This window comes from Phaethon aethereus (assembly GCF_964289735.1).
Source record: "Phaethon aethereus genome assembly, chromosome: 13".
Lineage (NCBI taxonomy): Eukaryota > Metazoa > Chordata > Aves > Phaethontiformes > Phaethontidae > Phaethon > Phaethon aethereus.
In genome coordinates, this window is record NC_138589.1 from 18847168 (window position 1) to 18864292 (window position 17125).

At 38.4% G+C, this 17125-nt stretch overlaps 1 protein-coding gene across 1 annotated transcript in view; it reads left to right on the forward strand.

Moving 5' to 3' along the window:
- Positions 1–17125, forward strand: part of CDH13 (cadherin 13) — a gene marked incomplete at both ends in the record, with an annotated part of 495274 nt that overhangs the window by 407149 nt on the left and 71000 nt on the right. Inside the window, one exon of the mRNA XM_082005778.1 lies at positions 10118–10258. Coding sequence (XP_081861904.1) covers positions 10118–10258 — 141 coding nt within the window. The remainder of the gene's footprint in view (positions 1–10117; positions 10259–17125) is intronic.

Below are 17125 nucleotides of genomic sequence, written 5' to 3' on the forward strand. Positions count from 1 at the left end.
ACACCCTCTTGCGATTACTGATGAACAAGATTTCCCTAATTCTAATGTGATTATACCTGCAACAAGGCAGGAAATACTACCTTCATCCTCCTGTTTTGAAGATTTCGGGGGCTTTTTTTCAAAGTCTTTGTTTTGGGACCTTTGGCTTTCTTGCTCTGGATGCCATGATGGTTTGGAAGGCAGCCTATTGCACTTAGTTCTGCTTTGTTTTAAATGCAAATCTGTGGGAACCTGCCAGTTTTACAGAAGACACAAGCATCTTATATTGTGGTATGAAAGCATATGTGCATGTTCATTCACAAACATGGTAAGTTATAGCTTAATAAATCTGTAAATAAGCTTGGGTAGCCCCTTTAAAGTCCGTGGAGCTGTGCTGATTTATGCTAGGATGAGGACCTTTTCAGGCTTGAACGCTTTGGGGGTTGCTCATGCTTTTTTTCCTCTTAAAGTTACAGCAGAACACCTTCACTAATCTCTGTGTACTGATCCTTATTATGTGACCTTTACACCCTTCATATACTTAGGGCATTCTCTTGGCAGGGGTATTTTAGTATAGAGATATTTGAAAAGCTGTCTCTACTGATAACCATAGTAGGTTACTGTGTTGGAGAAACTTGTCTCTCCTTTTATGTTTTTGGATTTAAATAGACTAATTTCTACCTATGGTAGGGACTAAGAATGATCCAATAATTTGCAACTAGTAATTTATTAGAGCAACTTTGCCCTTCTTTCTTTTCACAAATTGTCTGCAAACAGATTGTACAGCTCTAATGTGTTAATGGCTGAAAATTATTTGAACATTTTTTCAGCAAATATCTTTTGGTCTGCAGATTATTTGAATTGCAAATTGTGACTGTTAAAATGAAATATATAATTAACACTGCAAATAGAGATGATTGGATATTACAGGAGAACAGTTTTTATGGAAATGTATTGATTTGTTGCAAAGAACATTTGTTACAGAAGCATAGTCATTTGGAAAAAAAAAGCTTTTTTGAAATAAATATCTGTAATCCAGATGGGTGTTCTTATCTCAAGTGCTCCTGACAGCTAGGTTGAGGTTCAGTACTTTCTGAAGTAGTCGAGACAAGCAGGTTGAATGTCCTGTTCAGACAGGAGAACTGAATCTTACCTTCCCTCATCCAGCAGCGTGTGCTGATGCAGACATTTATTTATTCTGAGACAAAGCTCTGTTGATATGCTCTGTCCAAACTGTTACCTTTGCAAAGTAGTTCCCTTACAAGCATGTTAATCAGGACTGGGGAGAATGGTGGCTCCTACAACAGTCAGTTAGATTGTTAACATTTCTGATCTTACGTTCTGATTTTAATGAAAAAGTCCTTGGAAGGTTTTGCTTATTAGCATTGTTACCGTTTTCAATAAGTTAAGGCTTGGAAAGTGTTATGCATCAGGGAAACTATTTGCCACACACTCCATCAATAGTTTTTATCTGGGTGCAATTAATTAATGTGAATTACATACAGTGTTTTCTCTCCAGCATCAAAAATCAGAACATAAACACTGGTAGGTACATAGTCAATAAGGAATAGATGTAATGCCATGGTTTCAGCAATGTTTTTGTGCTATGTTAAAGGACCAGGCTAGCAGAATGCTAGGCGTTTCATGTACAAGAAGAGTTGAGGGTTCATTTTGATGCAAGCACTGTGAAAGGGGAAATGCTAACGTTAGGAATATGCAGCACATGGGAAGGTATGTTAGGGCAGCATGTCCCTTTGTGAAAAATGAGAGCTGTGGAGAATTATGGATAATGGAAAGGATGCTCCAACCTAGGCAGGCTTCATGGCCAAATTATGTTTGTGTGTAGCTATTCCAAAATAAGCTTACAGCTGCCTTAGCCTCCAAACCCACCTCCCTCTGAATTACATGCTTCATCTCCTAAAGGGTATGTCTGTGGCTGTGGGAAGGGTGTGCGAACTCCAGCGAGCTTTCAGGTAATGAGTTGGACTACCATATAACACAGAGCTCGGAGGAGCTCAGGTCTAGCAATCATGGTTATATGTGTTCTTTAAACTCAGGACAATCTTTGGAAGGGTATGGCAGTAATGATAGTCTTAGTGACATGTAAACACAAAGGGTATGTTTGCATATATCAGGGCCTATAGTTACATATAGACTATAACATAGTTCTCTTTTCTTTATTCAGATCTAGTACTGGGGAGTAGACACTCCCTATAGCTATTGTCTGCTGCTGGCAGAAGGTTTAGGTGACATGAGTGTCGTAGTTGTATTTCTGACACCTCTGAGTATGTAATAATAATAGAGCGATTAAATGGTCTAAAATCAGCAAGAGAAGTTACGTAATAATTGATGCTTTCACAGTGGAATGAAAGGTTTCTGCAGTACTGTTTAATTATGAGGAACAAGTGAATTTTTTTCCTGGGAAAATAAAAAGTGAAATTACATACATTTGTCCAGAAGGAAAGATGAAACATAGCTTTTGTTTAAAAAAAAAAAAGTATAATTTAATGACATTTGACAGCAAGTATTTTCCTTAGGACATTGTGATTCTTATTTTCCATTGCTATTCAAAATTATTATAGTACTTTATACTTCTAACACAGTGGACATGGAAAACGTTTCTTTTTCCAAACTATGAGCATCTAGTGCGTAGCTGTTGCAGATCCATGTGCCTCTCTGTTCCAAACAAATTATACTCAGGGAAGTATCTTTGGCTGGTAACAATCAGTGTAGGGGTACTAACTTCAATAGTGTTATATCTTTTATGATAATTAAGGATTTTGTTTAGAATACTGAATGTTTGCTCTCTTCCCAGGACTTATTTTTGGTAGTAGCCTAATTAACAATAATAATTTAAATGGAAATATCTCCTACTAAATGCAGCTTCAATCACTGTTCTGTCCTAGAAATTTGTGGTCTCTACCCAAGGAGAAATTCCTTATCAATAACATTCTCAATGTACGAATGCTTCCTTAAGTGAAGTTAATGTCTGCACAAATACTGTGATGCTTGTATATAAGAGCCGAGATGCACGTGTTTGTACAGTAAATGAGCAGTAAATAGTTTTTCTCTACAGATTTCTAATATTTCTCAGAGGAACACTTGTCACCCTATCATGGTTGACAGCATTCTCCAAAATGATATGAATTCAATGGCAACCCTAAATCCTAATTTGCATATCAGTCAAAACTGATAATTTTACACAAGATATTGGAACCATGCACATACAGTTCCTGTATTTCCATGTAAAATATAAAACACATATCCATGTGTATCAGCCCTATAGTTATGTCAGCATTATGAAGAATTAAAGTCTTGATCCTATACATCCTGCATAGTTACAGATCTCCTCTTGATGGAATTATCAAGAATTATATATTAACAAATATCTCTGGCCAGGAAACCTATCTGTATCAAGCACTTTGGAGCAATGTTTTTCCTTTTTTAATAGCAACTGCTGAAGGAGAAAATTTAGTCTTCCTTTTGCTTCCAGATATACGTATGAACTATGTATCTCCTATGCATAGTAAATAGATACTGATTTTCATCATAACAGAAGTACATTGTTATAGTGATTAAACTGTAGACCTTCATTTATGATATAAAAATTGGAAATTGGTGAGCTAAAGAGGATTTACATTACAAAATTGTTTGGGTTTTTGTATTCATCACACTGTAACTCGAGCTCTGAATGCAAAGCCTCTGTGTATCTTGCCCTTTTTAGGCAGCAGCAATTGGCATTTAGAATAAATGCTGATATTATAATTATAAAAGCATTATGTCTGTTAGAGCTGTTAATAGTCACATTGCTTCCGTTTTTTATTCTTCGTTTGTCAAAATCCTGACAGCATCCTCTGGAACAATGTTAGATTCAATGTTGATATTGTTACTCAACAAGAACATTGATTATGTCTTAATAGGACATGTTCAGTACATACTGTAGGCAATTATCATCTTAAATGAACACAAGCATTTATTTAGCATGAACTGAAATTATTTAAATCCTAAGAATTTTTCTTTCTGGTTAGCATTATATTATAAAGGCATTAGGAATGACTATGATATGGTAGCACACTACTGATACAGTATTATGTATGAAGACATAATTTATAAACAGAATTATAAATAGAAGTGTTGAGGCATTGTTCTGTTATTATAGAAAATACTAGTATCCACAAAATAGTAAAAAAACCCTCTCTGTTGGTAATAAGTATTAAGATAGCCTGAATGGATACTTAAAACCCTTGCAGGAGTTTTGAACAGTTTGTGTGGTGTTCACTTCCCAAACAGTGTTTGTTTTGATCTTAGCAACTGAGTACTTTATGTGAATTCAGGAATTTCTGTGGTCCCCAGCTTTTTCTAGATGAAACACTGAAGCCCCCAATGAAGGTTGGGTGTTGTGATACTAAGTGTGTCCTTTTTTGGACATGTAATTCATAGCTGTCTTACAATGACTGGAGAGCACTGGGTGAAGACCTAGCTAAAGACATGGGGGACACCCAGCCAGGAGGAAACACTGAAGAGAGTGTTTCTGGAGTCCTGTTGTTTTCCAGACTTTGGTGCCTATTTGCAACTTTTAGCTGAGCGCTGATGTAAGACAGGGATTCACAGCCTGAAATCCTTAGCAGGATCCTAAAACTCACTAAAAGACAAACTACAAAATATACTGGGTTGGGTATCAGGCTGATAATGTGAATAAATGCAAAAGAAAAAATGATATTTTTCCAAAATTATTCTTTTTCAACCTCCCTACATGTAGTTTAAATACTGGTAGTAAAAACAATGTTGTGAAGATCTACAAAAAAAACATGTTGAACTCTTGCTTAAACATCTTTGAATTACAGATTAAATAAAAGACTAAAGTAGCCTAAAATTCTGAACCCAGTCCATCCTCACATGTTACAAAGAAGATTAAGCCTCAATCCAAATTCTTCTTAGTTTAGCTTCAAACCATTTGCAAACAGATTTACAAACACCCCATAGTGTGTCCTTCCAGAAAATATATTAACTCCTGAAAATAACTAGATAGTTGTATTGGAAAAACAGAAAGCATTATTTTAGTAAATAGGCTTCCTGATGTACATTGTATCTGACTGACTCTAACAGTGACCAGGATTTCAATTTTCAGCCAGAATGAAGTGCTTTTCATCCATGTGTGATCTATATCCCAACTTTATAGATTAGATTTAGTCATATCTGCTAAAGGTGTCAATGGCAAAAAGAGGTCTTTGTTACAAGAGTGCAGACAAATACAGAAATGGCTTCTCTCCTTTGACTCTATGGCAGCGATGCTCTGATAAGTAGACACTTAATTTGAACGTCTAAAGATAGATGGAAGTAAAAGCCAGGCCTCAGCGAAAGCAACGTCCTGAGTGATCGCACTTCCTTCCCAGATAAATAAACAAGAAGAGATACATTGGTCACCCTTCTAAAAGCTTTGGACACCTGAAGTTGCAGAGAGGGGGTTTGTTGTTGTTCTGGCAATACCAAGGCTCTGAGAGTCCACGTATGTAACTGGAAATTCAGGACTTGGACGTGTTTGAAAACACCAGTGGTCACCTAATGGTCCTAAACCTTTCTTGTAATTGTGCAAGTAGTTCCATTTGTTTCCATATTACATTTTGAGTCCTACTGTACTGAAGATGTTGTTAATTCCAGCTGAATTTAAATGGCATGTGAATGCCTTGCAGCCATAACAAGACTTGGACTGTTACTGCTGGTGATGTGAAATACTAGCCATGGCTTGCTTCTCTTAAGTCACTGATAGTTTTTTCTTGTATCTGTAGGAAATATTAAAAGATTAAGACTCAGCAGAAAATTATCTGGTTTCATTCAGCATTACCTAAAAGTAATCACTTGGTTTGTTCCACCTGTGTGTATCTGCACTGAACTGTTTATTTCTCTCTGTTGTGATTAGATCCTGCTGGCTTCGTCAGGAATCTGAAATCTGAAAAAGTGCCTTTCTAGCCTCTCGTTGCTTACCAGTGCTGAACCAGTTATGGCAAGGCAGCAGGGGAGTGAAATCTGATGGGAATGTTAACACTGGTGAGAATGGCAGTGGGTGGACCCTCAAAGAAAAACTCTCAAGACACAGCTCACCTCCTTGGCAAATCAAACAATTTTCCAGTGTCACCCCTACCGTGGCTAAATGACTAGAGTGAAAATTTATGGGGAAAGGGATGGTTCTCCTGCTGTAATTATACAAACCTTCTCAACAGTGTTACACTCCACAAAGTCGCAGTTGATAAATAATAAGCCACACAAACAGCGACTTAATGTTCATTTATTAAAATAATCTGTTATCCCTTTTAGCTGTATATCCACTTTGTTGAGAGTTGTTACATATTTATACTGCTAACATCTCACTATCCAAATGGTATTGATTTAATTATTTTTGCAAGAGTGTGCTTCAGGGGCTAGGTCACTGCTTCGAGAAGCAGGGGGCCTGGATTTGGGGACAGGCAATGTCATGGTGGGACAGCAGTCTGAGTGACTATGGGGTCCCAAAATGCTACCGATAGTGGGGTGCTGTGTTTATCCCTAACCTGCACGGTGTAACAGGGATGGAGAAAGTGAAAGAAGGCTGCTTTTCTCCTCCACTGCCCCCCTCCAGCAGCACTCATTTCTCGCAAGGTGGGAGCAAGTGCAGGGAGAGACCACGCTGGGGTAAAAGATGTGAGCCTTGTGAAGTGGGAAGAGACGAGGAGTTGCCACGACAGCTTGCACTGCAGCCCTGCGGAATGCCCAGCACAGACCCTGGCCCTCCTCGGTGTCATCAGCTGAGGAACAGGGTTAGTAAGAGCACAGGGACCCATGCTCTGTCCACAGATCCCCACTGCCATGTCCCAGGATTTACCAGTAGTGTGATAAATCGCACAGATCCAAATAATTGCTACTAGTGCCTGAATTAACTGGGCTAGAAGTATGAGAAATGCTAAGAAGTCCTTTACATGTAATCTCCTAGTGTAAAGAGAGCATCTGATGGGAACATGCCTCTGCTCTTGGGTTTGGATCTGTTAGGAGTTGCTTTCTCTAACAAAGCAAATATTTGGTGACAGAACTAGATGTAGAAAGTGCTGCATAGCAGGAAAGTGTGAAGTGTTCATAATGATATGAAATACTACTCGAAATTCAATGTTTTTCACATTCCGTGGAGAGCTTAAACATTGGACTCCTATCACAGAAATTTCTGCTGCAGTAGACACAATTTCTAGCATAAATGGGCTTGCTTTCAATAGAAAATGGGACAGTTTTCAAAGGAAAAAAGGCCAATTTGTGGGTAAAAACGGGCCTCTTTCTGAGCAAAGAGGCTCATAAACATAAAGTGATAAATGACTTTGCAAGTTTTCCATACAATAATAACTTCCTAATCGAAATAATGAAAAAGTTGCATCTAGCAGAGGCAGAGGAAGCTCCATTCAGGTTTTAATACATTGAAAACATTTTAGAAAATAAATACATGAAAACTGTAGATTTTGTTCCACTCTATAATCTGAATTTGTGTTGGAGACATGTCAGTAATATTTCTTTGCATATATTTATATGATGTTATAAATCCACATCCTGTTCTGGGTTTGCTGCCTTCTGAGATGAATTCCATGCAATAATACTGTAAGACAAGGAAATACATTTCTTAGGATCCCCTAAGTGGCAGTGGCATCTGATTTTCTAGTAGTCCATATGTTTTTAGAATTAAATAGATCTTCTGGCTTGGCTCATTGATTTTACATGCAAATATATTGCTTCATAGCAGCTGATCTGATGAGCAAATGATATGGTTGCTTCTCTCATGGCCTAAAAATTCTTCAAGATCTAAGTACTAAGGAATTGGGATCTCCTTACACACACTCCAAGAAAGGCATTATGATGTACCCAGGAAAATGCCTGATGCAAAATGCACCATTTAGTGGATGCTTTCAAATCACTTAGCTAGAGAGAAGATTGTGTGGCCCGAGAGGTTGCATTGCTAAGCTAGAGATGAGAAATAAGTCTTTTAAAATTTTAAATGGCAAGACACAGGCTGGGGGATGAATGGATTGGGAGGAGCCCTGCCAAGAAGGACTTGGGGGTGCTGGTGGATGAAGAGCTGGATGTGAGCCGGCAATGTGTGCTCGTAGCCCAGAAGGCCAACCATGTCCTGGGCTGCATCCAAAGCAGCGTGGCCAGTAGGTCGAGGGAGGTGACTCTGCCCCTCTGCTCTGCTCTGGTGAGACCCCACCTGGACTACTGCATCCAGCTCTGGAGCCCTCAGCACAGGGAAGGCATGGACCTGCTGGAGCAGGTCCAGCAGAGGCCACAAAAATGTTCAGAGGGATGGAACACCTCTCCTAGGAGGACAGGCTGAGAGAGTTGGGGTTGTTCAGCCTAGAGAAGGGAGACCTGGTTGTAGCCTTCCAATACTTAAAGGAGACTTAGAAGAAAGATGGGGACAGACATTTTAATAGGGCCTGTAGCAATAGGACAAGGGATAATGTTTTTAAACTGAAAGAGGGCAGATTTAGACTAGATATAAGGAAGAAATTCTTCACTATGAGGGTCATAAAACACTGGCACAGATTGCCCAGGGAGGTGGTAGATGCCCCATCCCTGGAAACATTCCAGGTCAGGTTGGACGGGGCTCTGACCAACCTGCTCCAGTTGAAGATGTCCCTGCTCATTGCAGGGGGGTTGGACTAGATGGCCTCTGAAGGTCCCTTCCAGCCCAAACTACTCTATGATTCTACGTTTTCTGCTATGGGATAAGCCCAACTTCAGCTTCCTTGATTCTGCTTTATGAGGCAGTGTATGGGTGGTAGACAGAGATCACCGTGTTACTATACGGAGTTTCACACCACTTTTCTCCCTGCATGTTAATTCTCTGGGCAAGTGTTAGATGAAGGACATAGGATGAGTGATGTCAGAGACATGTAGCCTTGGTTCTTGTAAACAGAGTTGGCTGATAGTGCCGGTCTGAGGTTAAAAAAGCCCTCTGGCAGTGGTGCCCTAGTCACCCTTTCAGGCATCATTATGTTGCTTTGCCCCTGAGATCCAGACTTATTTTTGGATTAAAAAACATTCCTGAGCACACGTAATATTCTTACCATATAGTTTTAAAGGTGACTGCAGCACTTTCCCATCTGTGTCCTCCACTGACGAGGCAGCACATATGGTCTTTTGGCAGATGGTGCCCATCTAAGGCAGCCATACAAATGGGGAAAAATATTCATTTTCATTAGGTGCCCAGTCTTGTCTCCAGTGAAACCCATGTCTAAATTCTCTACGGAGTTCCATGGGAGCAGGTTCTGATGCTGATAATAGCTCCTTTTGATGGGATGTATTACTATCCCGTTGTACAGTTTACAAACAGATGTGCTTTCATGCCTGGTGCAAGACAGGTGAATTAGCAATGCTGTAACATTCCCATTGCAAAGCAGTGGCCAGCATTTTTTTTGTCTTTTTTTTGTGGCTGTCTTTTTAGGGAGGGAAATTAAGGATGGCTTTTGCTATGGATCTATGCCATCTGGTTCTACGATAGGTAGGCAGTCAGATAAGTAACCATGACATAGGTATTGGATATTATAGATGTAAATCGTTAATGTTACTATACCTACCCATTTGCTTTGCACAATAAGTGGCAGTCGTTGTCCATTTTAGAAACTGCTTTCTTGTTTCTTAGACAGAAGCAAACTTAGATTACCATTCTAAATGCTAATATACAGAATGAATGCGATTTAATAAAGTGAATTCATTTGTAGATTGTGACATTAGTATTTAATTACATACCCATCATAACACTGATGAAGCAACTTGCTAAATATTGGTGTACTGAATTGAGAGCTTACTCTTAAAGAGCGGGTATATTTTAATTTTTTTCCTCTTTCCTAATCTCCTTAAGTAACAAGATAGATTATGCACTGTTTATCAATATTCACCTGTATTCCTTCATACTGTATTCCAAACAAGGTTCCCATTGTAGCAGCTGAAGCTCATAGAAAGCTGTGTTGTTTTGGTAACACACTGTGATAACAGATCCATTTCTACGCTATGTTTTATCAGGCCAAATTAAGTTTTATGGTTTTTTTATTTATTATTTAATGTGAATTAAAAGCAGTATGTAATCTGTAGTGGGTTTTTTTAACCTTTTCTCTTACTTTTCCAGACTATGGAAAGCCCAAAATACGAGCTAGTTATTGAAGCTAAGGATATGGGTGGTCTTGATGTGGGACTAACTGGCACAGCCACTGCCACTATTCTTATTGATGACAAAAATGACCATCCACCGGAATTTACCAAGAAGGAGGTAAGAGTTTGCCTTCTGTGTTCTACAAAATGGTGCATGTAGCTTATATTTAGAAACAAGCTAATTACAAGTGTTCCTTAATGGAAGAAAATACTTAAAGACATCTTTTTATCTCAATGTGATACGCTTTCCTGGAGCTGCTCTTTTCTTCTTTTACATTAATAGATTTGTATGCGTCATTTCCAAAACAAAATGTAGGCACGAGGTAAACGTTCATGTCAAGAGATATCATTCAGAGGTTGGCTAGCAGGATGAAAACCTGTAAAATTAGTTTGCCCGTGGTAACTTTCTCCTGTTGCTCCTATGGGGGAAAATGGAGAATTCCCTCCTGCCTGTGTTCTAGGTTAGGGCTTTTGATAGGAACATGGATGAAAGCAACATGTTTTGTCCTAGCCTCAGTACTTCACCTGTGTGACAGCTAGCGTTCTGTAATGAAAGCTCTAGTCCTAAGAGCTTAAAATTTAACCTACAGGTGGAATTTGCAAGGAAAGTTTTTTTTCCTCTGCAAGTTGCATTCCACTGAAGAATGGTGAAAAGTCTGAAAAAAACCCCAAACCAAAACAAAAGATATTCACTGCCTGCTGGAGAGTGTAATAGTGCTACTGCAAAGTGTCTGGTTTTGGGAAAAGCAGGTACCAAGTTTTCTGCCTTTTCCACCCTGCTCCCTTCCCTACATTTATTATTAGTCTGTTTTGGGTTGGTTTTTTTTTCAAACTATTAATTCCCTTTGAACTACCCTTTAGATCAGACTTTTAATGCTCTGAAAACTGTTTCCTGACAATCAATAGTTAAAATATATTTAAAATACTGTATTTTTTTAGCCCTCTGGAATATAAGAATTTAAAAGGACAATGTGGTGTATTTAGAAATAGGAAGTAATTGTATTAATCAATATTGATAGTAATTCATGTCATTCAGAGCCCTATCTACTTGAATTTCCAAACTTTGAGATTTCTTCTTTTGAATCTTTTAATGATTATATAATTATATATGTTTATAATTATATATATAAATTTAAGTCTCTAGATATTTAATTTATAATTTATATCTATTATAAATATAATATTTTAATTAGTATATTTTCTCTTTGACTTAATAGCTTTCTCTGGTAATTTGGGCAAGCATCTTAAAAAACCTAGGTGCCTGCTTAGCCCCACATGTACTATTAGACAGTGTCTATTTCTGTGGAAATTTAGAAATGTTTATAAAATCAGTTCAGTCATTGATAGTAAAAGGTACTATGTACCCTTGAAAGTCTGGTTTCAGTATAGAAATAAAATAACAAGTGTGAAGAGACAGCATTATGTAGCTTTCTTTGAAAGTACAGTTATATACGTTTTTCTTGCACTTTCTATGACATACAAATTTTCCTATAGAGACTCCTCCTGTTTTTAATACATTGTGGCATGGTTTTAAACCTTTCACTATTTAGAGATGTTAATGACCTCAGAAACCTTCCTTATGCCTTGCTAAGTGATATTCTTATTCCATGAATAAGGCAGGAAAAATCAGTCTTTAGACGTATGTTGTCAGGCCCCTTTAGAACTATATGCTCTATTTAAAATACGTAGTGTAAGAGGAGGGAAAATGTCTATTGATAGAGCTAATGCCACTTTATTTGGCTTACTGCTTAAAGTACTTAGTTACTGTATTTTACCAGTCGCATACCAGATGCTGCAATACTATTGGTTTGAAGAAGACTTGAAAGAAAAAGACGTTCTACAACATAACTTTTGAAGTAGAAGGCTCAAATTCAGTAAATCTGAGGGTTTGATTTCAGAGTAAATCTTCTTTTATTTACTTTGAGACTGGCTGCTTTAGGATTGGGCTCTTATGGTATTGACATGTTTTCCCAACTATCTTCCCTCTGTTCAAAGGGTACTTTCTATCAATGCCTTTTTCCCTTCTGTAAAACAAATGCTTACTTACTGCCCTGTGGTTTCTTGTGATAGTATAATTCCTACCTAAAATAGCTCTGCCTTTATTTGTCATATGCTGTTGACGTAGCTCACTTAAGCCAAGTTTTCAATGTGTTCTCTTCATCTGTAAACACAGGGGCCAAATTCATTCCTGATCTGACACAGTGAAAACCAATGAAGTTGTGAGAGCAGGATTTGTTCAAAAGTCTGGACACCGTATAAGTACAACACCGGGTACCCTAGACTGTGCACTAAATGGTGTTTTGTAGAATATAGAATGTATTGGACTGGATGATCTTAAAGGTCTTTTCCAACTTAAATGGTTCTGTGTGATCTTAATAAAGATATATCTGATTTCAGTAATATTAATGCCAAGACAGAAGTTTAATGATTTTTTCATAGCTTTCTCCTAAGTTGAAAGTGTCTATATTTCTATTTCCAAGAAATCTTATATGTGTTAACAGATACTTCTTTGAGTTCTCAGTGCAAGGCAGTCTCAGCCATGCATGAGCATGCTTCTGTCCATTGAAGATGTTTCATCTTTTGATACTTGACCATTTCTTCTTCTTTTTTCCTCTAGAAACAAGTTTGTGGATCTACCCCTAAGCAATGATAGACATCTGTGTGGTCCTATTTATTATATTTATTCCTTGGAGGAATAGGTCCTTACAACCTATTCAAAATGCTGATTAAAGGACTTTGATGTTTTCAGAAAGGTCTAAATACTCCTTTGCTGCTGTACACAGTTTTGCAGTAGCCTCTACTGGGTTTACATAGATCTTGCTGGAAGAGGGGGTATTTGTCTAGTGAATGTGTTTTACCATCTGCTATTTTTTTCCCCTGCATACCACACCCATGCCATTCCAGTGCAGTTGTGGCCTTTGTGCTTAGGGAAAAATTCATTGATGGTGTGTCATAGAAGCAGCTGAGCAACGTGGTTGTGATCCAACACAGCACTTCCATTAACTTCAGAGGAAGAATTTAAGCCCTTGAGGTTATAAATATGTGTCAGGTACTTTGATGGGTTAATGTATGAGATACTGCTATGTGGAATTCAGCCTAATTATTTTGTTACTGCCCCATCACTCTACACACCTCCAAAATATCTGCCTTGTTCTATTTCACATATATACTTAATCCTTACTGTTCATAACAGGCTCAAGCAGTGCAAAAATCCATTCACATGTTCAAACAGTACCCTCTTCCCTCCAGGGCTTTAAATAATTTTACCTGTAATGCCTAAAAGAGTAATGTTTTAAGAGCTCCTCCAAAAATCCCAGGTGAGGTAACAAGGTCTACCTTTTAAAAGGTCACAGTGGCCAGGATATTGTGCCAGATATAAATTACAGAGAATGAAAATAGAGATCATTGTAAAGTTAGTGGCCTCTTTTTCAGGGATTTTTAAAAATTTACAACCCTATTTCTATAAAATGAAAGAGTTTTTAAATTAATTTTGTGAATTATTACTGAATGCAATGTCTATTTTGTACCACAAAGAGCAATTTGGCATTTCCTTTCCCACAGGTTAAGGGCTTAGGCTCAACTTTTGTTCTGCAGTAAGGGATTGCTTATGTGAATGTAAGAAATTAATCAAAGCGAGGAGCAGGAATTGATCATTCTGGAAAATTTGATACCTGGTTTGTGTATTGCAGGATATTCAAACTGTGTAGGAATAAGTTAGACTGAGTGAATGCTAATGGTTCTGAGTATTGTTTTTATACCTACCACATTAAGAGAGATGAAAATTATTTTCTTGAGTGACTGTAACAATTGGTGACAGACCACTGCAGTGTTGTATGCCTGCAAAAGAGTGATTTCAGTCTACGGTTAATGTCACTGTGGTTGAAGTGGGATGAAAAACTAGCAACACATCACCTGCTGGAAGCCACAAGCTGGCAAATACTTCTCTTGTAGCTGTTCCTGTAGGTGTGGTTCTGCCCAGATCTTCCCGAAGACCCAGCAAAGGAAAAAACATTGTTTCAACATGGCAACAATATGTATTTCACCCCTTCTTGCCTGTTCTTCTTCCTCCAGAAAAATAGTACAACAAATCCTACTTCTGGTCTTACACCATTACTGAATGCAGAATATATGCTCAAAAATGGGATTCCACTGGGTATATTTGCCTCCCACTTCCGTCCTGATTTTTTTAAAAGTATCTGTTCCCAAGGAAGAAGCTACCATTGCTGCTCTGTAGTAATACTTTATTTTTCCTTAATGTCGGTTATATTGTCTTTCCTTAGTGAATTCTATCAGATGCTTGAGAGAAGAATGCAGTGATGTGGCTTAAGGGGATGATTTTTCAACAGTCCACTTAGTCTCACATCTGTCCTTCACCACAGATTTGGGACAGCAGCACATCCCTAGTCATCCGTTGAAAAGTAGTGGGACTTGTCAGGATGCTGTCACTTGCTCATAAGAAAGAGAGACTTCATTTGGCCAGGGAACAGTCTCATTCTTGAGACAATTCTTCTTTCTGCCACCTCCATCCTTACCTTCAACTTAATCCACTTCTGGGACAAAGCAATGTAAAATAGGAAGAATTCTGTCATGTCAGGAAAGTAGGATTTGTGAAAATATTTTTCCTAGTTTAGATTTTAGGAATATATGATCTTAGAAATGAATTTTCCAGGTAAGGAAGCTTGCTTCCTATGAACAGAATAAAATTTGTGTAATTTGACAAAACCACCACAGTGAAATTTGAGATATACTAGTGCTGTGATTCTTAAGTGAAATATGTGATTTGCTCACATTTTGAATGCCAACTGATAAATGGTTTATAAAAGAGTAATAAATTACTAATGTGTGCTTTAATAAATGATTCATCAATTCCTACAGAGACCTGTAAGTGACTAGGTTGCTTGTCACCATGATTTATGATGACTTCCAGCACTGTCTTCCGATTCAGTTGTGCTACCCACTGGGGTAAAACAGCCTCTGGAGTACAATATGTGTCTCCGTCTGCTCATGGTTCAAAGAGGATATGAGACTTTCAGAGCACCATCTGGAGAGATTTATTTTTCAGCTCAGGCGGTTGAGAAACACGCTTGTAGCTTTGAGTGTCCCTGTCTTGATTCTTGGTATTGGCTAAATCAGATTGAGGACTACATACTAAACTAAAAGTACTTTTAAGGTTTCTTCGGGCTCTCTCTTCCATGGTTCCTTTAAAAAAAATTCTCTTTGAGACATGGTATTGTTATTTTCCATGCTAGGCGTGCCTTACCAACACAGACCAGATCTGCCCTTTCAGTTTGCACATTTAAAAACAACAAGTCTCACCCCCTCTTCTTCTGGGATCTGAAAGTCAACCCTGGTCCTTCTTATCTTGTCTTACTGGGAAAATGTTGCCCTTTGGGACTCCTAATTAATCTTACTTGTTTCTCTGTGGGTCTTGCCAGTGAGCTGGACCCTACCTTTGGACACTAACAATTCTGTTAATGGTAGATGATTCTCCTGCAACTCCCTCCTCTAGACCCTTAGATCTGATTTGGAGAAACCACTAGTGAGGACCATAGTTGTGTGCAAATCTGAGCAAAAGAGTGCTGTCCTTTGACTAACACACAGTTCAGGAGCATCGCCAGGGTACCAGCTCTCTTTCACTTTTTCCGATTGGGAAGGAAGTCAATGTGTAAACCACACTGAACAGAGGCAAAAGACCAGCAGGAGCTGCCAGCGTGGCTCAGCGAGGTGATGAGAACAAGCTCTGGTGGCTTTTTCCCATTTCACATACCATTCTCTCACACTGGATGTTTGAAGACCAGCTGACTGAGCTGAGGTACTTGAGCTGCAATAAGCAGATTTGAACAGAGGAGAAGAAGCTGTTGCCCGGCCAGTAGTTAAGAAATAGAGCTGTACTATGGCCTAAATGTTACAAGAACCAGTCTTAAATTTTAGCAGCCTGTTCAAATTGGAGCAAACTGTCTTCAGTACTGCTTTGTCATAGTTTTGTGGAATGGATAAAACCATTTTAGCAAAATCACATGAACAAAATGCATATTGGAATTTCCATTTGGCTCCTATTTTTGGACTGTGAGGCAATTTATATGCAGAGAAAGCAGAATTCATACAGAAACTCAACAGAGCAGGACAAAGCCTCTACAGCTGTTAGCAAACTTCGGCATAAAGAACAGCTGCGTGATGGCTAGGGTTCATCAGAGATGACCTCTTTGGCCATCCTTGTTTTTTCTAGAGCTGTAAATACAGCTAGCAAGGCTCCTGAAGCATACCTTACCCTTCAGAAACCCCCCACACTAGATAAATATTTGCACTGACCTTTTAACTCAGCTTTACTTTCTTTTTATACTCTTGTAAGAGTCCACTAATATCTGAAGCTCCAGGTGCCTGAAAGCCTCCTTGAAAACAAATGAAAGACATCACCTGGTATATTTTTCACAGGTGAAAGGCAGAAATCAAAGATAATTTCTCTGGTCATGGAAAATAGAGGAAACGGAATCGAGGCAGGATTGCTATTCCTATGTCATCCTTGTAAGATCTCTGTCTCACCTGTTCTTAAATCATCCAGAGATTGAAACTCAAAAGGCTCCCCAGTCTGTTCCTGCACAAATCTTACCAATGAAAATTTCTGCGTAGCCTGGTCTGAATTTCCTTTGCTAAAACTTTAAATCATTACAACTTCTGTTATCCTCATAGGTATGGAGGCCAGATTATGCCTTTAATATCTTTTTATTCTTGTATAATCAGGACCATGCATGAAGAAGACAACTTTGCAACTCAGGTTATATTGTTTATTTCTTAAACTAAATAAATAACACTTGTCTTAAACTGTGATACTCATGTCTTTTCCCACAAATATTAGCTTAGCAGTTTTGGTGAAAATAGAAGAGATCAAGTTGTCCCATAACTGACCCGTATTCTTTCATGTTTAAGCCGAGGCAAAGATGTAGATGTATATGTGTTGGACTCTGTTGGAGTCCATTTGCAAAGTATC